This window comes from Fukomys damarensis, unplaced genomic scaffold, assembly GCF_012274545.1.
Source record: "Fukomys damarensis isolate Sample0158 unplaced genomic scaffold, DMR_v1.0_HiC HiC_scaffold_18, whole genome shotgun sequence".
NCBI classification, from domain to species: Eukaryota; Metazoa; Chordata; class Mammalia; order Rodentia; family Bathyergidae; genus Fukomys; species Fukomys damarensis.
In genome coordinates this window covers 368,023-391,433 of record NW_022900930.1, presented here as the reverse complement: position 1 = coordinate 391,433, position 23,411 = coordinate 368,023, and the positions used below count along the sequence as shown (strand labels likewise).

Below are 23,411 nucleotides of genomic sequence, written 5' to 3'. Positions count from 1 at the left end.
TTTTTTTTTTTTTTTTTTTTTTTTGGTACTGGGGATTGAACTCAGGTCCTTGTATTTGTAAGGCAGGTGGCAGAACCACCAAGCTAAATCCCCGACCCAACTTCTTTTTATTTTGTATCTTGAGACAGTCCTGGTAAGTTGCCCAAGCTGGGCTCAAACTTGAACTCCTCCTGTCTCAGTCTCCTGGGGTACTGGGATTATAGGCATGTTCACCATGCCTGGCTCTGGTTTACTTTTGATACAGTATTCCTGCTCTGGACCTCATCTTTTTCACTTGTAGTACTATGGTATTAAATAATGAATTCTTAATTTTGGATCCACAAATCCACAGGTATTTGGTGAATCATCTGAGAATTAGTGCAAAATGATCCATGTATATTGTAGGGATCCAGCTTAATACACCTGTAGTCATCTTGCCCATCAGGTGACTGTGGAACATTTTCCAAATCATACAAGATAAAGTTGTTAAGATAGCTTAGCATTTTATACTGGCTGCTGGTGCCTCGACTGTTTCTTACCACCATTTGATTTGTTAATAGATTTTCAGAAAGCCTAGGTACATTCTCTTTGCGGAAGGTCGCCTTTGTGTAGTTTAATATAAACCTCCTTCCTGTCTTGAGATGTGGGAATCCTGTCTTGCACCTACCAAATTATTCCTCTTCTCTTGGCTCCTAATAAATTGTACTTTGTGCAATCCTGCATCTCTGCTTCTTTGTTTGATCTTTTGGCATCTCCCACCAGTGGCACGCAGTTCTCAAACACCAAGTTTTCCCCCAAACATAAATGTACATATAGACACATTTTTGTTTGGTGAGTTATCCAGAGCTTTCATCTGATTTTCAAAAAGAAAATACTATAAAAGCTAGTTTAAAGAATATTATAGCTCTAATATTGTAGGATTAGTGAAAGACCGTGGTGATAGGCAGATATAAACTAACCTTTTCTGTAAGACCTATTAAAAATGTCAGTCACAGTTGAAATCCATTAATGTGTACAATATTTGCTAATATAACTTAAACCCAGAAAAGATGTTACCATTTTGACCTGAATGTTTTTTTAGTTTTCTTATTTTTTAAACTAAAATCTAAACTTAGACACTGAGACTTTAAAACACCTTTACACCTAGAGAGGGCTCTTCCTTCCAGCCCCCAGTTACAGTACCTCAAAAGGCCTAACGTCGGAGAGAATCAAGCCTGTACTAGGGACAACCTTATCAGAACGTGCTCAATGTCTTGTAATGTGGCAGTTACTCTTCATGTGGACAGGACAAATCAGAAGATGTAGACAGATGAGGGTGACATTGGCTGATAGCTCCCTACAGTGGCTTAGTGAAGGAGTTGATACTTAAATGCTTGAGCGTATCTGTGTGACAGTTTTGTCTCCTGTCAGAGCCAAGGTCTATTGGCTTATTCTTGGGAGAATCTTAACAGGCCAGAAAAGCCTTGCTTCTCCAACCCAGTTCCAGGTTTGTGGGCTGCTATTGAGCAAAATAGAAGGGCCTAGAGTACACTTTGCCTTTCAAAGGGCTAGCTGGGTGTGCCAGTTCACACCTGTAATTCCAGCACACTTGAAGCTTAGACAAGACTGGAAGGTCAAGCCCATCCTGGGCAACTTAGTGTCTGAAAAATATAAAGAATTTAAAAAGTGCTAGAGATGTAACTCATTGAAAAGGCACTGGGTACAATCATCAGTACTAAAGAAAAAAAACGAAAAGCATAAGCATGGGTGATTATTGTAGCAGACATGAGGTCACAGACTCAGAAAACATTTGTCAAATATACTCAATACAATTAAAATGGGGTCAGGAAATCAGTCTATAGAGAAATCTAACATAATCTATTTAATTTAAATTCAACCTTTTTTGTCCAGAGTAAGTTGCCCAGATTAATTTTCCTTAAAAACACATTTTTAAAATTTAAAAATATTTAACATTAATTTGAAATATCAGATGTTGGATGTTTATTAATGATAAAGCCATAGTATGTGGGTACTGAACAGTGGGGCGGAACAGTGACGGGGATTGTTCTGTTACACAGAAGGATGACTTCAGGTAACAATATTGCACAATATAATTCAAACTAGCTAGGAGATTTTGACTGGTCTCATCACAAAGAGATAAGCATTTCAGAAGGTAACCTAAATATCCTGAGTTAATACATAATATGTGAATGTTCTAAAACATCACCGTGCCTCCACAGACACTACTGTCTTAAAAAGTTAACATTATGGAGAAAATATTTTTCCCTTTCTGCATTTCATTATGAATATTGAGTTGAATTACTAAAGATAAAATTAAGTTATAAAGTCAGTACTTTAAAAAGAAAAATCGCCAAAATTATGATTTGAATATTTCAAATTGCCATCCTCATGTACACATAGTTTTGGATGTAACCCGACAGAATAATGTACATTAAAATATTCACAGCAATTATGGAGTATAACAAAAAGTACATATGTAAACTAAAAAAAAAAAAAAAAATCCATCGCAGCCAGGTATGGTGGTGCACACCTATAATCCTAGAACTGTGGGAGGCTGAGGCAGGCTAACCACAAATTCAGGGCTAGCTTGGAAAATTTACTGACAGGGTTTTAAGATCCTGTCTTAAAAAATTAAAAAGGGCTGGGCATATATATATAGCTCAGTGTGAAGGCCCTGAGTTCAATCCTCAGTACTGTAAGACAAGACAAAAACCACTGCAATCATTTTAATTAAGGCTCTCAACAGTTCTAAATTTTATTTATTTATTTATTTACTTATTTATTTTATTATTATTTTTTTGGTACCAGGGATCGAACTCTGGCCCTCAGTCTAGTGAGGCAGGCGGCGGAACCAATGAGCCAAATCCCTGGCCCCTAAATTTTATTTATTTGTTTCTGGTACCTGGAATCAAACCCAGGACCTTGTTCTTGTAGGCAGGCAGGGCACCACTGAGTACATCCTCAGCCCAACACTTCTAAATTTTAAAGCATATAATATTAAAGAAATTTTAAAGCATATAATATTAAAGAAACAGAAACCACACCTTTAAAAAAATTTTAGGATATGCTGCTTTTTATTCAAAAGAATAAAATACCTGACAAACTTTAAATCACAAAATTCAAATCAGTCAGTCCTCTACACCAACTCTGTGAGGTAGGTATCTGCAAAGCCACAGGGATCAATCAGCAGGAGTCCTTTTGCCCTTGCTCCTCTCAAATGCTGAGTGAGAAGTGTAGGAGTTGAAACCACTACTAAGTGGCTATTAGAACAATTGTTTTTCTGTCTTGTTCCCCACAGATGTGATCTGCTCCTGGGGTTGACCATCCGTTTTTGAAACAGCATTTTAAAAACACCCAAATAGCTGCTCTGACTTATATGATGTAACCCTGAATCATACAAGTATTACTGTGATGGTTAAAACACTGATTGTACTTTAAATATTCTCAGATTTTTTCTGCACTTATTAAGTCTAAAAAGTCTGAGATGTCAGAATGTTTACTTTTCAGTTTAATAAAGACCTCAGATCATACAGTGCTTTAGTATGTTACAAAGTTTGGTACATCTCAACAGAGAAAGCAGTATTAATTCCAGACATCACAAAATTATTGTAACCATAAATTTGACAAAGTGGACCAGAACACTTAAGCAAAATAAAGTCCTTTCAGAAAATGATGTTGCTGTAGTCTCACACCAAATTGACCATGGGTGAATATGCATTTCCAGTCTGGCGTAATAAGTTCCTATTCATTGAATTCTGCTGATTAGTCAAGTGACTTTATTTTTTTTGGTACTGGGGATCAAATTCACAACCTTGTGCTTCTGAGGCAGGAGCCATGCCAAGGTAAACCGCAGCCCTCCTACTCATTTAATTTTTCAAACTGATAGCTGAGCTGAAATACTTTTCTATAACATATGTCATTCTCTTAAAAGGTTTGGTTTGGAAGTATAGAATTAGGATTCACGAAGTTTCTGATGTGTCATCTTTCTAGACCTTTTTCTCTTAGGGGCACCTAAGTGTCATACTCCAGTGGAAGAATGCATTATGAAAGACTTCCAAAGGATTCCAGTTTCTCTCCTTGTCGCCTTAACATCCTTTGTGTCTATCTAACAACCTCTACTTATTTGTTGTATGGTTGTATGACTTAAAGCAAAAGATAAAACTTTCATCAATATCACAGGGATATCATCTATGAAAAGGAAGGTAAATGCTATCCCTTCCTCACAAGATTTCCCTAAGGATAAAATGAAAAGTATGAGGAATTGCTATAACTACTGTGGGCTATAGCCAAGCACTCCTTTTTCTATGACAAACACTAGCTCTGTCCTAGGTCCAAATTAGAAAACATAAATTGACATTGCATTCAGAATCTCATTAGCTGATGGCCAAGTTGATTAATGTGAGGAAATTGACAGGTTTCTCTTTTTCTTCCTGTGTACACACAATGAGGCTCAGTGATAAACTGATGGATAATATTAGTATCAGTGACTGCAGGTGACAAAGGCCACACTGACGCTAGGGTATCAACTTACATCCTACTGTCTTCAGTCCACTAATGAGCCATGCCAAAAGAATGAAATGATCCTGTAATACTTGTACTGACTAGTCGCCAACAGAAAAGTATAAAGAGGGCATTAGATACTCAGGCTGTGGTCATCAAATACAAACACAAACATAAGAGCTTCCCTAGGCAATCAAATCACCTCAAACATGTGCTCATTTTACACAAGACAGGAATTGAGGCTATATGCTGCCATCTAGGAGACAGAATTATAAAACTTCTGACAATGGACAACCAAATTTTTCCATTCTGTTGCTAGAGCTAACCAGCAGTTCTCAAATTTAAATAGTGTTCCTATTACCTTCCTAAGGGCCTTGGTGCAAATAGACATAAAGATCCAGTTTCTTCAGAAACACAATATCACCCAGGCTTCTAAAACAATGTTCCCTTTATGAGTTATTTTTTAATGTATTCCTACCAGAGGACCAAACTTATGCAAATGTCATAACTATGATCATCCAGTATGCTAACTGGAGATAAATGTCTTCATATTGTTAATTATTCTATTGATTAAAAAATGTTCCATAAACTAGAATATGAAGTCAAATTATAAAGCTCAAGTTTCTCCATTCATTTTCAGCTGGTAAGAAAGAATTATACCTGAATGGAAAAGCATAACTGCCCCAAATGCACAAAACTTAGCTAGTACTAAAAGAAACACTAACTTTTCTCCAGTATTTTATTGCAACAAAAATATTTAGGTGAGTTTTATAGTTACGTATTACTGTATAGGTAGCAACTAAGGATGATAAACTACATTTAACAATACTGTATTACATATCCAATTAATCTAAATAATTTTATGGAAAAGAAGATGCCAAAATACCTCTTTTTTTTAGTAATTCCATATTTTTTTCCAGAGACTTTATAGACAACATAGAATCAAGATACAACTACAAGTTATTGTAATTCTGATCTTAATATTAGAACATGTAAGAATTCCAGTTATATATTGCTAGGTATTGTCAAATGGTAATCAGATGTTTGTCATATAATGGTTTTAACCTTAGAAGATATTTAGATAATTTATACTGATATGAGTCCTTCTGTTTGGCATTGTAATTTAGTTCAGATATTCTAGTTAAACTAATTTCTTTATTCATCTAGTTAGCCTCTGGGTTATCACTTCTCGATACATAATAGAAATGTAGATAAGCAACAAAAAGATGACAAAGAAATCATCTAGAAAGCCTAGAATTCCAAACAAGGCTTCAGGTACAAAATCTAGAGGTGATATAAGGTAGAAAAAGGCTCCCATTAAACAAAGTATTATCCTAATTCGAAACATCCAGAAAAGACCCCCAACTGAAAACATTTCCCTGAAAGCATGTCTCAGTAAAGTAGGTAGATCCATGATTCTTTCCATAATCTGGTAGAGGGAAAAACAAACATCATGATATAGCATTTAATATGTCAGGTTAAAAACAACATGATTTTTTTACAACGTTCAAACTTAAGATGAATAAAAGTTTCATGTTTTGGGCACTGTATTTTCTCATTATACATTTTACTTAAAAATAGTTCTTTAATTACAATAGGTCTTACTGCAGGTAATTTGGAAAAAAAAAAAAAAAGGTAACTGCAAACAAGCTTAAAATATCAGATATAAAAGTTTAAATATCCCTTATCTAAAAACCCAAAATTGGAAATACTACAAACTCAAAAATGCTCTGAAATCTAAAATACTCCAAAATATTTGAAACTCTCTCAGCATTACTCAAAACTTTTTTTGAGTATCTCAAATTTTGGATTTTCTGATTAGAGATGCTCAACTGGTAAAGCCTATGCAAATATTCCCAAATCCAAAAAACTCTGAAATCTGAAATTTCTGGCCCCATGTACTTTAGATAAGGAATACTCAACCTGTTATCTCTAATGTGAGTTAGTAAAATAAAATGAACAAAACCAAAAACTTAGTAGACAGAATTAGAATCTGAGCCTTGAGCTGCAGTGCCCACTTTATAATGAGGTGGGCCTGAGTTTGAATTCAAAGACAATCACTTATTAGCCAGATGATCTTGGAGACAGCTGTGTAACCCATAAGAGATAATTAATTCAACAACTAATTGAGCTTTAGTAATTGAACATTGAGTAATCCACAGGGATTACTAGAAGTTAGAAGAGGTTATACATGAAAAATTTTTGTAAGCTACTAAACAATATGTATGATATACATTAAAGACAAATGAATTTGGAGAGGTATTAAATATCACACAGAAATGGATTCCTCGCAGGGAATCACTTCTATCCCTCCACCTAGAGTTCAGTTATTACTAACCATGTATCAGAATCCTAAGTCTAACTTTGGGTAGGCATTTTATTTAACAAGTGCTGAGGTTATTGAGAAAGAGGAGACAAAAATTTTTAAAAACTGAGTGAGGAGAAAGTAGTTTTTAAAAATCCCCTAGAAAAAAATCTTATAATTCCTTTTGGAAAAGTGGTCACAAGAGAAAAAAATGATATTTTAGAATAACTTTCTATATTAATTTTCTGTTCTTTATGGAAAGAAGTAATTTAAAAAGAGCTATACAGCTTTCACTAAGCCTATGGTATATTATTTTAAATACTGTTTAAGTCTAGTATATCATTTGAATATCTGTCTTTTCTCAGAGCTATTTTATTAGCTTCTAATATGATATCATTTATACAAAAATCTGTAAATCTATAATTAGGCGAGAAATACAAAGTTACTAAGAAACATTTGTGTATTAAACATATTCCTACTCCAAATGTGGACGAATATCAAAGAGCTAAATTCCTTTTTTATATTGTGATTTCAACATATACCATAAAAATATTGCTGGATTAAAAATAGGAAAAGAGGTTTCTAAACAATTATAGAGGATAATAATGTTTCTTTATTGCTTAAACACCTAGAAAATGATACATGACATCATATAACAAAGAATTAGGAGGCAGAAAAGCACACATTTGCTTAATACTGATGCATTTTAATAGCTTAATATTTTTGGCTGGGAACCATAATATCAATTCTCATCTTAAGTATAACTCATTAATTTATTCAACAAACACTGAAGTCTAAGCCCCAGGCACTAAATAAGCCACTGAGAATGTAGTAGTAAATAAATACAACACAAATCCTGGCCCTCATGAAGTTTTTAGTCTATTCATAGAGAAATAATATGCAAGATTGGATTAATTACTACCTGCGATAAAATGCTATGAAGGAAATGAACAAGGGGCAGTGCTAGTCAGGGAAAGCCTCTCTGAGAAAGTCTATTCAATGAAGACAGCTCTCATCTAAGGGAAGAGAAGTAGGAAATGAGAATAAGGAGACAAAGCCAAGAAAATGTCTCATGCGAAGACCTGAAGGTGGGAAGAACTGAAGAGCACACTCTGAGGGATTAAACGCAGTCAGCGAGGAAAGGTACAAAGGATGGAGGGAGGGAGGACTAGGTCAAGTAGGGCCCTGTGAGTAACAGGAAGGAATAAGAACATTAGTTCACATATCAGAAGTCTTTTTTTTTTCCTTTTCTTTTTTTCCCTGAGACTGTCTCACGTTGTAGTTCAGGCTAGCCTTGAACTCACTATGTAGCCCTGGCTATCCTTCAACTCCTCCTGCCTCAGGCTCCTGAGTGCTGGGGATTACAGGCCTTCATCATCACATCCAGCAAAAACTTGGAAGTTTTAAAACACGAGAGCATCTTGGTCTGAAAATACTAGGCTGCTGAGTAGAGAAAAAAGCAGAAGTGTGTGTGTAGGGGAGTTAGCCAGAGCAGATGACAATGACAGGCTAGCACAACTGCTCTGGTGACACAGATGTACACCATCATATTTTTATGAAGTGAAAGTAACAGGTACCCAGAAAACACCAAGGAAAGAAATGATAGGACTTACAGATCAGATGAGAGAAATGGGGAGAAGAGGAAATCAAGACAGAAAAGAATGAGTTAAGGGGGAATCAGTTAAACATTCCACATGTTTAGTGTGAGGTGCCTGGCCAGACAGAAATGTCAGTCAAGCATAAGACTCAGTGTGGGGCCCAGAAGAGATTTCATGGCTTTCTACGTAAATCTGCACTTTGTAGAGTTAAAGTTCTAGAAGTACATATTCTGTCATGTTCACAGATTTATTTGTTGGGGTATGAGAAACTAAAATGTGTCAGTCGTACAGAAAAGTAGGTAAATAAGATAGAATATAACAAAAATTGTGAAACCTTCTCCAGAAGTTTTCTCATGAGACAACTGATTTAAAATAATCTAGAAGCCAATAAATTTCTATTTTCTTCCAATGTTTGTAATTTTTTGCTAGTTTTTCTTTCATAAAGATATAATGTGTTTTGTTTTTTAAGAAGGAAAATTGTCATAAGATTTTGCATAGTCAAAGAACACTTGTTCATAAATCTTACTTTACAAAAAAATATAATAACTCCCTCTAATTTTCCACTGTTAAAATAATACTCACAGATCTGGGCTGCCCTGAGAATCTTCGGTTGTAATCATTAACATCTTGACATAATCTTACAATATCCTGAGATTGATCAGTGTCACCAAATACTGTTAGAAGTAAAGTTACCTATAATTATAAGAAAAAGCTCTTAAATATTCTGAATCAATAACTTTTTCATTTTATGTTTTCAATAGTCAATCCCTGGTACCCAAAAAAGAAAACAAAAACAAAACCCAAAAAACCCTCAACTTCAGAACTCCACAACTCATAAATAATCAAGCTCTGACACCTAATCTCACTGCATATGGACATACTGGATTAGATTTTTTTGTCCTGACAATGGGGATACAACCCAGAACCTTCTGCATGCTATGCAGGCACTCTACTACTGAGCTACACTTCCAGCTCCTCTAGGGTTTTATTTGGTTTTTTGTTGTTGTTGTTTTTTTGAGACAGGGTCTCACTATATAGTTGAGCCTGACCTGGAACTCACTATGTAGCCCAGGCAGGTCTCGAACTCACAGTGATCCTCCTGCCTCAGCCTCCTGAGTGCTGGGATTACAGGTGAGCACCACCACGTCTGGCTTTACTCATTTCTTTTAATAAAGGCAACATACATGGGAAACAGTAGGTTATTGCCTTATAGTAAAATCCAATGTAAGGTGTTGGAAATGTAGCTCATTGGGAGAGCATTTGCCTAACCCTGTGTTTGATCCCCAGCATGCACACGCACGCACGCACACACACAAAATAAAATATATTTGAACTCCTATAAGATAAAATGGGAATCTAAACACTAGTTCTAATAGTTTTCTCCCACACAGGGATCAATTCAGTAGTTCTGTTTAGGCAAATATATACTGAAGATGCTAAGAATGATGAGAAAATTTTCAGGAGCAAAGTAACATTAAAAATATGTAAAGAACCTATCACTGTGAGAGAGAAAAAGCAGATTTTTCTACTTAGATATTAAAATAATGATTCCTAAATGGATGTCGTTGTACATGCCTGTAATCCCACCTACTGGGAGGCTAAGTCAAGAGGACCTTAAATTTGAGGCCAACTCAGTAAGACTTTGTCTTAAAAATAAAAATGCAGAAGATACAGCTCAGTAGTCCCTGGGTTTAATTATCACTATTAAAAAATAAAAAGATTCTTTATTCTCACTAGCATTTGACATTTTTAAATGCTACCATAATATGGATAATATGCAGATTAAGTTATTTATTGTAAGGAACAACTCCTATTAAATAAAAGCTGTAATTATTGATACAGTTATAGAGCATAGTATCATTAACCCTGCTTCCTTCCTTGTGGTAAGAAGAATACGCCAATGTCCCAGAACTATATTAGGATAATGTAAAGGTGACAAGGCCTTGAAAAAAGAAACATATTCAGGCCAGGGATGTAGCTCAGTGGCACTGCACCTGCCTGGCAAGTGCAAGGTCCTGAGTTCGATCAGGTAACAGAAAGAAAAGGGGAGGGAAGGGAGGGAAGGAAAAAAGAGACAGAGACCGATAGAAAGAAAAGGAAGGAAGGAAGAGAAAGAAAAAGAAAAGAGAGAAAAAGGAAGAAAGGGAAAGAAAGAAAGACATGTTTTAAAATGCAACCTACAGAAAATGGTCACTGCTGGGTTATGAGATGAGGTAAAAGGGCTGGGGATATAACTGCCTGGCAAGCACAAGACGAGTTCAATTCCCAGTACAAAAAAAAAAAAAGATGCGATGAGATAAAAATGGGAAGGAGTAGGACAGGTTGTTTTAAACTATCTAGCTATTGTTTTTATCCCTTTCTAGTTCAAGCTGTGAAACCAGGGCTTCCCACTGCTCAGATGCTTTCCAAACAGCTAAACAAAGGATTGACTAATCCCAGTAGGCAGGATCAGCAGAGGCAACTAATTCTTCATTCATAGATTTATTAATAAAAATTTATCCTGTCAGGTAACATTAATGGAGCATCTATGGTAGGCTAGGCACTGTTTTAGTGCCACAAATACAAAATAAACAAAGATATGGCCTTGCCCGAGTTACTTCAATACTCTAACTAGAAAGGGAGGCAGGCCTGTTCCACAGTGGGTTATACAGCACTAGGGATGGTTATAGCAATGCTAGAAAAGAAGGATTTCTGATGGGGAGTCAGAAACCCTGAAATTTAAAGCTTGATGTGGGTAGGACTATTTAGTGTTAATGTACAGAGAGAAGTGATGAGCGTGGTCCAGCCAGAGGCAGTGGCCTGTGCATTATTATTCCTATGACCATTTACTAAAGGAGCCCAGTGAAACCGGAGGTAGAGCAGTTCCTGCCATCTGTCTTACCTTGAGGATAAGTTACTCTACAATTAGGGAACCAATAACTATGCCGTAAGATAACCTCATTTTTACCTTATTAACCTCTAATCATTAGGCAGTACAGAGAATACCACTTGCGACCATACAAATGCCATGAAAATCCTCAGGAACTAATTCTTCAATGCAAGACCTACTACCTGGTCTCTATGTCACCAGCAGATGGCAAAAGTGGTAATGTTAAATTAGCTCCAGTGTTCAGTGTTGATTTCTTTGTGTCGAAGATCAAATCAACTATGAAGCAATAAAAAAAAAAATCTATTCTCTCTCTCTGACCTCATAAGAAAAACTAAAATATGGAGGATGTAGAACTTGAAATTATGGAACTAAGGAGGAAAGAAAAGATGTGGACCTCTTTCTGCATAAAAACAACAACAACAACAACAAAAAAAAAAAAACCACACACTTCAGCAGTTCACCATACTAATTTATGTCTGGAAACTACTGACTACCACTTTGAGCACCTCTTATAGATGCCAAAGGTAAATCGTATCAATCTCAACCTCATGACATCTCAATAAATTTAGTATTATAATATTTATAAAAGTTTTTCTTTTCTGCGATGTATACTTTTTTTAGTGCACTCAGTGTTATGTATGGACATGTATAAGACAATACATATAGTATGATTTTATACAAAGGTCAAAAATCAGAACACTCCCTTCCCCCCAAAAATCTTAAGAGATCTGTGTGGAGGCAACACAATGAATTTCAAAATCAAGGAAATACTTACCATAAAAGTCAGAGGAGAGCTAGCTCTAGGTGAGGAAAGAGAGGAAAAGATTTGAAGGGAGCCCTGGGATGCTTCTGGGGCAGGTGGCCAGTTTGTAGTTCTCTATCTGGTAGTGGTTACCACTGTTTCTCTAATTCACTGAGCTGTACTTTGTGAAATTTAACAGTCAAACAGAAAATCACACAAAACAAAGAATTTTTGAAAAGCTGTTCCCTTTTATCATTTTACTGTATTTTTTTATCTCTGTAGGTTGAGACCTTTACAAAACTCTCTGTTGTTTCATATTATCATTTTACATTGCTTTTTGGTCTCTCTTGGTTTAGGCCTTTACAAAGTTCTCTGTTGTCTTAATAAAATTTCTGGAGGGAACAAAAAGAAGTGTATGCATTCAACTGAACAATTTTAACTGAAAAGTTCTCTCTCCTTTTTAGGACTTCTTTTTTTTTTTGTACTGCGAACCAAACTCACAGGCATACACTGTGCCACTTATCTACATTTCCAGCCAAAGGACTTTATTTTATATGCTTGAAAACTTCCAAAGAAAATGCTGTTTTTTATATGATCGTGAATTGTTAGGAGAAAGGTATATATTTTTGTTTAAAAGAAACTACTAAAAAGCCCATATATAAATGATGGAATGAACTAGCCTGCTATATTAAAAAAATAAAAACTTCAATTTTTTTCAGAATTGTTCAGTACATTATTATTATTATTATTATTATTATTATTATTATTATTATTATTCTTGGTTCCAGGGATCGAACTTGAGACCTTGAGCTTGTGAGGCACATGCAACACCACTGAACTAAATCCCCAGCCCTAAGTACAGTATTTTTTTGTCTGATTTGTCAGAATGGAGAAAAATTAGCAAATCTCATCTCTGTTAATATTTGTCTTCAAGTTTACACTTATAAAAACTTACACATGTCTAATGTGTTAGACACAGACAATGCAATGTGGCTGTACCTCTAAAAAAATGAAACACTGAAACATTAAATAAATTATTCTACATCACTGAAAGATTATCTGGACCCTCACTAAGAGAAGGCCAGGGCTGCGGATGTAGCTCAGTGGTATAGCACTTCCCAGCATGCATGAAGCCCTGGGTTCAACCCCTAGCACCTCTTCCCCCTAAACGTATACAAACAAAAGCAGATTAAATATAAATAAAAAGGAAATGAAGAGCCCCCCCAAAGAAGTGTATATCAGAGATGTATGCATAAGTGTAGTTAGTGAGTCCAGTTATTCCTTTGCTGGTTTTGCAATAGACTTATAATTTGCGCAGGATGTTTATTAGTTTTTTAGTGTAACTAGAATTTAGAATAGAATTTTTTTTTTATGGTGTGTAAAAGATGGTTTTGCTTTTTAAATAACAGTAAAACCACAGATGCTTTAGATCAATGATGTTCTGTTAAAAATTTAAATAATTCAAAATTTAAATACAAAAACTAAAATTTACAAATGATGGGCAGGGAGTTTAGGTCAGTAGTAAAGCCTGTGGAACCTGAAGGTTACATAAACTCAAAAAAAAAAAAAAAAAAAAAAACCCCAGAAAAGTCCAGCTAACCAAATAAACAAAATGAAATAGCACAAATAATGCTTCCTGGCTATAAAACATTACCGTTTGTCTACAGATTGGACAACTGATTGCGCCAAGCCATGAACCATATCGCCAGTAAGCAATAATGCAGGTCCCTAATGAAAAAAAAGAAATATTAAGGTTTTAAAGTCCATAATATCTCGAGAAAGCTTCAAATATTTAACATTAATTAAAAGTACTTTTTGCTTCATCCAGCCAACTCTTCAAGCAAATTCAAATATAGTAATTTTCAGCCATTAAAAATATTTCGTTTAAATTATTAGTTATATTTACACAGTCAAAAGCAGTTACTTCAATGCAATGAAAATACTGCATTTCCGGTGTAAATTAAATAAACATCATTGTAAATGACAACCAACACATCCCAACATAAATTTTGTTTCAATTTTGATATGTATGGTATAAAAACAAAACTTTTATTTTTAAGAGTTTAGAAATCCAAGTTACACGTACTGACATTAACTAATAGAAAACGCAAGGAACCAACACATTTTAAGATTGTGTGTTCTATGTCCTAACCAAGTTTATGATCCAGTTCAATAATTGAATCAACTCTTGTAATACATGAATGCAATTTTTCTGTTTAAAAGAGTATTCATGAGCAGCAAAACAGCTGAAAATATCTAAATAAAGGAAGAGTTCCCATGACCTCAAAAAGTGGTGGGGAGCTAAATGGATAAACAGTAAACTTCAAAAAGTACATGAAGGAGTAAGGGGTCAACTTTACTTTTTTCTCTATGGGATATTTGCATCTTTTTTGCGGGGGTACCAGGGATTGAATTCGGGTCCTTGTGCTTGTGGATATTTGCATCTTTAACTGTCCAGGTCCCACAGGCAGATCTGAGCAAAGTACTAAGTATGTGCTGAACCAAATCTCCCTTCCACCTCTATATTCTTATTCTCAGCTACAGACCTAACTTCATCCTCCTGTGTACCTTATTCTTATTTCTCTACCTCAGAATTCAGAACAAGTACAAGCAAGACAACCCAACTGGGAAGACCAAGGGGACACATGTAAATCAGTTAGAAGGCAGCTAGATCTTGAACTGTATACTATTAAGTAAAAAGGAGCATAGAGGCCAGAAGAAGGGCATACCTGTAAGCTCAGCACTCTGGGAAGCTGAGGCATGAGTTTTGCAAGTTTGAGCCCAGCCTGGATAATTTAGTGAGACTCTTGTCTCAGAAAGAGGAGTGGGGTTGGGATGTAGCTCACTCTGAAGTCCTGGGTTCAACCCCCAGTAACAGGGAAATCTAACAGAGAGGGACATATCAAAGTCTGCAGAGGAGAAAGGGTTTGGATTGAACTTTGTGGAATAGACAAGATTTAGATAGGCAGAAAACATGAGGACTCGGTAGGCTTTTGAAGAGCAACAGCACACATCAAGGGTAGAGATGCACAATGTAAGGATGCCAGTTAGCAGATGCATGAGCAGAGCCAGTCCCACTGACGTTACAGGGACCAATTTAAAGGCAAATTTAAAAGCCAAGCAATCTTATCTGATATCTTTACTCTCAGAGCTTATGTATTCGTTTATTTATAAGCAGGGTCTTGCTGTGCAGTACAGGTTGGCCTTCAATTTGTCATGTACCCCAGGCTGGCCTCAAACTTCCAGTCCTCCTTTCAAGTGTTGGGATTCTGGATAGATAGTATTTATTAGGTACTTTGAGAAATCTAATTTGAAATAGAAACTATAAAAAAGAAACATTAATCTGTTAGTTTTATTAGAATCTGTAATGATATCTTAGCTTTATCTACTGCCTTTTTGTATTATTATAATATCTGTGATGACGTTACCTTTACTACCTTTTTACTCAGAACTCAGTGAATTTTGACATATACCAGACTCATTTAATCTTTTCCACAAATAGGGGTCTAGACATTCTTGTTTTGCAAATTATGGAATGGCTACTCGCCTGCCCTGACAAACTATGCCCCAGCCAATCAAACACTCAGTTCATTCAAATTTACCATTATTATTTTTACCCCCTGGTACCAGGGATCAAACTCAGGACCTTGCACTTGCAAGGCAGGCTCAGCACCACTGAGCTAAATCCCCAGGCCTAAAGGTAGGTGGTTTCTTTTGTTTTTTCCATTAAATTTTTGATGTCTTTCTGTTCAACTTTCTTCCTCTGTAAAAAAGATAGCCAAGGCAAGTATGGTGGTACACATCTGTAATCACACCCCTCTGGGAGGCTAAGGCAAGGTGAGCCTCACCTAGGTAATTCAGTGACTTAGTAAGACCTTGTCTTAAAAAAAACAATTCAACAAACCAATGAGCAAAGATATTCACCCAAGTAGGATCATAGGAAAGACAACAAAACAGCTTTCATCAGTTATTCTCTCTCTCGGTCTGTTGATTTATAAGATGAGAATAAGACCTCAAAAGCTTGCTAGTGAATTAAATAAAATTCACTAATAATGTGAGTTACAAGTGCACATAAAGTGATATATTGCTGTCCTTATTCTTAATTCACTGTCATCAAACAAGTGTGAATCTACATATGAAAAGTAAAAAAGCTAAAGTGCTCTTGATATATGTGGAATTAATATACTTGAACTATTATCCAAAGAAATACATTTCTGTATTGAAAAGTTGAATACAGTAATTAGTTATTAAAAAATCTTTGAATGTACAGCTAATAAGTAGAGCATATCAGAAGCAGTCTATCCAACTACCTTGGACCTAGAAATAAAGAGTACAGCCAACTTTGGATTGACAGTCATCCACTCTGAATTAGCTAAGCCTGGGTTGGCAGGTAAACTCACCTGGCCTGCCAGCACCTTATGCCCGGAACACTACCCGGAAGACTTTGTTAGCAGCTGCTGAGGTCAGGCTCCGAAGAAAAGACCAGCAAACTAATTAGGAACATCTACCGGAGTTGAGAGGAGAAAGGTTTCTGCCTTCTCTCGTGGTCATTACATTTTCCCCAAGTAGCTTTCATTATTTTGCAGCTCATTAGTATTTCAACAGATAATAAAAAGACTGAGATGGAAATATATGTTTTATAATTTGTTAGTTATTTAGGCAAAAACCCTTAGGGAAGAGGCTGAAATGAGTGGATGAAGCAATTTGGAGTGGTGCTGCTAAACAAGCACAAGGTGTGAAAACCCTGCGTTGCATAAGAGGGTCTTCAAATACTTATGTCATCCAAACAGCATAAATAACAATCCTGTATTTAAAAATTCCATGCTGAAGTCAAAGAAAAGATACTAAGGGGATCATTGTTTACTACATTTTAAATTAGTCTTTATATGGAAATTTGATATATTTTGGAAATAATTAAGACTCTCTCCTGTTATGTCTGAGGTAACAGGGTAGATGACTTCCAATATCCTGCTCAACTTGTTAGCCACTTTTATTTAGTGTCTGTTAGATTCAAATGTTAAAGAATAACTAGTTATTCAGCTGCTGTTTTTTCTTTTTTCTTTTTTTTTTTTGGTACTGGGGATTGAACTCAGGACTATGCACTTGTGAGGCAGGCAGCAGAACCACTGAGCTAAATCCCCAGCCTTTCCAGCATCTTGATAAGCAAAAAGAAACACTACCATTAAAAAAAAAATGTCTAATGATTGCACAACTCTTAAGTAGAGAGCACAGAGTGATCACTATTGTGTAAATCACCAATCACACAGTCAAACTGAGCACAGGACTTGAAAACTGAGCAAGGTTTAAAACTTGGCTCTGTTGCGTAGCAGGTGGATTAACCTTTATAAAATTTCATAACGTCACCAAACCTCAGTTTTCTCATTTGTGTTTAGATAATATTAAGTCTGTTGGGCTGGGGATTTAGCTCAGTGGTACTGCCACCTGCCTCTCAGGGGCAAAGTACTGAGTTCAATCCCCAGCACAAAAAAAAAAAAAAAAAAAAAAAATTAAGTCTGTTAAGTGTCCTGCACATAGTGGACATCTCCTATTCCTTAATGGCCATGACAATATGTTACATCAGTGTTCTCTAGAAAATCTTTTTGGAGGGTGAGAGCAACCAAGTAAGAAACACCCTTTACTATAACAAGAAGCTAGTGTGAAATCAGTATTCCCTTCTTGTCCTGCTACATGCTCTCAGTTTCTCATTCTCCCTCTCTAACTCTCTTGAGGTCACAAAGAAAGGTAATCTAAGAATTTTTGAACTGACCCAAGGTAAAGACAGGTAGCAGAGCTAAAACATGGTTTTAAGCATGATTCTTGGAAAAAGACCTTTCCTACATGAAACCACCAAAGAAGTGAAGAACAAGGAGGGATTCAGGAATCTATAATACCACTGATATACTTGAATTACTATGCAAAGAAACACTACTGTTGGCTGAGAATCTGAATAGATTTTTTTTAAACTTTTTTTTTTCTTTTTTTGGTACTGGGGATCGAACTCGGGACCTTGCTCTTTCAAGGCAGGCAGAGGAACCACTGAGCTACATCCCCAGCCAGATTTCTTTAAACTTTTGAACTCACAAATGCTACAAAACACACTAAATAAAAAGTATAAATGTAAATAGTATAATACTTAGATGCTAAATATACTTGGTCCACAAGTAGAGCAGGATATTAGAACCAGTCTACCTTAGAACCAATGTATATGTCTAAGCCTTGATTTATACTTCTAAAAGCATACCATAGTACACTTACCACAAAAAAGATGTCCACAGTTTGTTTCAACAGGGAAGGAGGCTTGATGTAAGCAGATTGGACAGTACATGTCAGTATAGTACTGCTGTCGAGCAGCAGCTGGTACATCCTGAGGAGACATGTATCTATGTTTACATCTTACACACAGGGCTTTTGACACTATCTTGTTAAATTACGTGCAAGAACACTAGTGTTTAATCTTCATCACATTTTGAATATGCAGTAATTTGAGGTCTTGTGACTTACTGACAACCACTCTGGAACAGACTACTATTAATATGCTTACAATATTACATTAATGAGTTCCTTGAGAGTGGGAATGTTTGTCTGTTTAGTTCACAACTGAATTATCAATGCCTAGAACAATGTCTGGCATGTAGTAGAAGTTAAAAAAACAAAATGTGAATGGATAAATTATAAAGCCTTTTTGGAAATAAAATCTGATTCTTTTTTTGGTTTTTTGGTTTGTGTTTGTGTTTTTGAGACAGGATGTTTGGTTCAGGCTGGCCTTGAACTCACTATGTAGCCGAGACTGGCCTCAAACTAACTGCAATCCTCTTGCCTTAGCCTCCCAAGTCGTGGGATTACAGGCATGCACCACCAAGCCGGGCAGATTGATTTTGGAATGCTTTTAATTTTTTTGCCCCAAAACTTGGGATGGAACTCAGGGAACTCTATCACTGAACTACATCCTCCTCCCTTTTTAAAGTTTGTTTTGTGACATGGTCTCACTAAGTTGCTAAGTTGTCCAGGCTGGCCTTAAATGCCAGCCTCCCAAGAATATGCTGTTTATGCTAGCCTTCATAAGCTATGCTACATTTATGGTTCTTAGAGCTTCCATCTGGTTAAAAGTAAAGATGAGGCAGAGGAAAAGATTTTCTTCTCTGCCTAACTAGTATTGTTAGCTATGAACACTGAAGAGGGGGGTGGGTGTTAAAAAACAGCTGCCCCTTTTAATCATTTGCTGAAAGTCTTAGGGTGTATATGTTTTTTAAGTTTTCCACTACACTTCAGCTAAGACCAACTACACTAATTATTTCTGTGCAAATAGGTAGTGTGAAAACTGTTCTCTTTTAAAGCGACTTAAAATATGCAAACATTTGAATAAATTAAGACAAGGCAATTTGCTTAATCTGAAAATATACAATCTGTAGAACAATTCAAAGCCATTTAAAAAACAAAAGCCCATGTTTCTTAAAAATTTATTAATGTTTCATTCATCTCAAATGCAAAATGTACATGTCATACAACAGTACCTGTTCTGTTTGAAGTTGTTCTCGAAGCACCCTTACTAGCTCTTGGTTTTCTGGATGGATGTTCTGATGTACACTTCTGTTAAGTAGAATATAATAAATGTTTAATGTAAAATATTGTCGGATTAATCCATCTGTTTTCTAGGTCTAATTTCATTTTAGAGCCACTAATAATTAAATAAATGTAACTGATGACATTCATTTGCACTCCCAAGTCAACTGGGAGAGCAGCTGTGTCCCGTACCCTGCAAAATGTAGGGTTGTTGGTGGTGAGTTCTTCCCAGATTCCTGATCACTGGTTAATTTCAGATTTAACTGCAAAATGATAAAATCCAGAAGCCTCTTAATCTGCAGATTTCTTGAAATCACCAAGTTCTAGAACAATTAACACATTTGTTTTGTGAAATTTCTTCAAAATAAGCAACTGTATCTTTCTATATAGTATTTAAGTACTTCCTCATATCTAATTAGGTTTAACTTTTCAGTTTGAGGGGAACAAAGCAGAAACTAAATATGTAGAAAAGATAAAACTTAATATACCACTAGTATCTTAACATTAATCTGAAAATGGAGAGTCAAAGGTAAGAAGTTGGTGGCTAATATAAGTGGGTGGGATAAGACAAGCAGGAAATTATAAGTGGAGGTCAGATTGGAAGGTGGGGGTGAAAATTTACACCTGAATCACAGTTCAATCTCATTTGACTATAAACTTTCCTCCCTAAATTTAAACATCTTGACCAACAATTTTCTGGGCAGGCTACATCAAACAGAAATAACTAGTCTCCTAATAGGATAAAAAAAAAAAATTAAAGAAATCCATTCTACAAATACCTAGTTTTTGAGAAAGAAAATCAGATTATACAAGAAAGCTGACAAAATATCAGCATTAGTTCAGTAAGGACAGAAAAGCAATTTAAAGTCAAGTATCTATGTAGAAGTACTATATAAGTGTAATAAAACTACTCAACTCTAAACTTCTTGAATTTTTGGTAAATTATTTCAAAACAAGTTACATTCTTATAGCTGAATAAATGATCTATGAAAGAAGCCTATCTATATAATGAAAACAATCTATCAAATTATTAGTACAAGAATCATTTAAATACCAGTGAAGTCTTGACTAGACAAAATTCTGTACTCTTCGAGAATAGAAAAAATTTCCTTTTCATTGGAGAAAAAAAAATTGACTTGCCACAGTATAGACATGAACCATATGCCTGGGAAAGCCTTTCGTTGGGCTTCTTTCCATATAAGGGAGATGTTAAGATTCCTTAAATCTACAGTAGAAAAGTAAAAATATAGCCAATAAACAAGAAGAGCCAAAATGATAAACACAGCCTGGAGCTCAAGTAACTAAAGATTACTGGCAGCTAGTGGTATAGTATAGAACCAAAAGTTTAGAAAGCAATGGGTAATTCGCCTGCTTTGCAAGCGCAGGAATCCAAGTTCGATCCCTGGTAACAACGACAACGACAACAACAACAACAAAAAAAAAAAAAAGAAAAAAAGAAAAAAAAAAAGCAATGGGTGATTGCCAGGCATGGTGGTGCATGCCTGTAATTCCAGCACTTGGGAGGCTGAGGCAGGAGGATCGCTGTGAGTTCGAGACCAGCCTGGGCTACATAGTGAGTTCCAGTTCAGTCTCAACTACACAGTGAGACTCTGTCTCAAAAAAACCAACCAACCAACCAAACAAAAAAGCAATGGGTAATTAAAACAGATTGAAAACCAAAGTAGAAAATGTGAGATCAACTTAGTTATGAGAACATGAGAGATCACTGTGGGTGTGTTCTCTCTGCAGGGTTTTGCACTTGTAAATAATTTATTTTCTCTTTATTCTTTTTTGTTACAAAGTTCATTAGCACGTGTTTGCAGTACACTATATTACACTCATCCTGGGGAGGTGGCACATGTGTAAGGCTCATCTGTTCTCATGCCTCTCCTCCTCTTCCCCACTCTCATCTCTCGGTTCCCTTCCCTTTGGCAAAAGAGATCCATCTCCCTGTGTCCTATGGTTTCTCTTTTACTTTGCTCTTTATGCTTTGGACTTCTCACATAAGTGAAACTATATGTGTCTGATTTATTTCAATTAACATTTGGTCTCAAGGTGCATCCGTTTTTCCACAAATGACTCAAATTTATCCTTATGGCACTGCGGCATTACTCCATTGTGTACAGATACCATATTTTCTTTATCCACTCATCTGTTGATTGACATACAGGCTGCTTCCAAGATTTAGCTGTTATGAATTGTGCTGTGATAAACACTGGTATGCAAGTATCACTGTGATATAGTATCATTAACTTTTTCAGGAAAATACCTAGAAGGGGAATAGCTGGGTTGAATAGAATTTCTAGTTTTACTTCTTTGAAGAATCTCCATGCTGATTTCCGTAGTGCTTGTACTAGTTTATATTCTCAACAGTTTCAAAGTGTTTCTTTTCCCCTGAAGCCTTGCAAGCATTAGTTATTATTTGATTTCTTAATGATGGCCATTCTTTCAGGAGTAAAATGGAATGTGTGTTGTTTGTATGTGCATTTCTCTAATAGTCAAAGAGTCCAAACATTTTTCATGTCTTTACAGGCCATTTGTATTTCTTCCATGAAGTGTCTATTGATTTCAGTTGCCCATTTTTTAATTGAGTCTTCTATTTTGAGGGGATATAAGTTTCTGAGTTCTTTATATATTGTAGACATTAGTCTTCCATCTAAGGTGTAGCTGGCAAAAGTTTTTTCCCCATTGTGTAGGTTGTCTCTTCACTCCATTGGTTTTCTTTGCCTGGCCAGAAGCTTTTTAATTTGATATAATCCCATTTGTTGATTCTTGATGATATTTCCTATGCAACTGGGGTAGTCCTGTTCAGAATGACTTGTTCTTCCTTAAAGTATCACTCACTACTAGCTATCATTTGTTGACATATCAGAAACCAGTCCAAAGGGTCTTTCACATTTCTATAACTTGATTCCATCTAACTCTCTCCTATGCTTTGAGGTATCATTGCTTTCTTCATATTAAAGGTTACTGGCTCTTTTTCAGGGTTATATACAACTTAAATTGGTTTGACAGTTTTAATTTTTCCCTTTCGAAGACAAAGAAGAATCATAAATCATTCGCATATGTAGTAACAAATGTATTTGAGTTCTGTATTAGAGCCACTGCCTTTCTTGGCATCTTACTTTAGAACAACTGAGCTATGAGAAAATGACAAGACATTATAAACCAATGGATTAGAACACAAAGCCCAGAAATCAATTTTCAGACACGGCTGCTATTGACTAAAAATTTGTGTGTCCCAAACCTCAATTCATATGTGGAACCTCTATTCTCCAATGTGACAATATTTGGAAATGAGACCTTTAAAAGGTAATTAGGACATAAGGGTGGCACTGTAATGATGGAATCAGTGGCCTTAAAGAGACATGGGGAACTAGGGATGCAACTCAGTGGTAGAGTATATGTTTCTATGTAAAGCCCCAGGGCTGAATCCCTAGCACCACACATGAAAAGAAACACGGAAGACATGCCTTCTTGTCTATGTACCTTTCCAAGTGAAGATACAATGAAAATACAGCCATTTGCAAACCAGGAAGTAGGCTCTTGCCAGACACTGGATCCACCAACACTTTATATATAGTTTGGATCTTCAGTCTCCCACAAACCATATATTAGAGCCCTCCACCCACCCAAAGTGGACCCATTGGGAGGTAGAAGGGCATTTATTGTGTTCCTTGTATACCTAATTGAATTTTTATCATGAAAGGATGTTGAATTTTGTCAAATACTTTTTCTGTATTTCTTGAGCTGATCATATAAGTTTTTTTTCCTTCATTCTGTTAAATGTGTATTATATTAATTGGTCTATGTACACTAAGGCCAAAAAAAAAAAATTTTTTTTTTTTTTTTTTTTTT

General features: G+C 35.8%; 1 protein-coding gene across 2 annotated transcripts in view; it reads right to left on the bottom strand.

The window, feature by feature from the left end:
* Positions 1-5,033: 5,033 nt before the first annotated feature.
* Rnf170 (ring finger protein 170) overlaps positions 5,034-23,411 on the bottom strand; it is a 30,352-nt gene continuing 11,974 nt past the window's right edge. For both annotated transcript variants that reach the window (XM_010622443.3, XM_010622442.3), the window contains exons 3-7: positions 19,505-19,580; positions 18,249-18,357; positions 13,648-13,721; positions 8,965-9,075; positions 5,034-5,908 (exon numbers count right to left, since the gene is read on the bottom strand). In XM_010622443.3, coding sequence (XP_010620745.1) covers positions 5,639-5,908; positions 8,965-9,075; positions 13,648-13,721; positions 18,249-18,357; positions 19,505-19,580 — 640 coding nt within the window. In that variant the 3' untranslated portion in view covers positions 5,034-5,638. The remainder of the gene's footprint in view (positions 5,909-8,964; positions 9,076-13,647; positions 13,722-18,248; positions 18,358-19,504; positions 19,581-23,411) is intronic.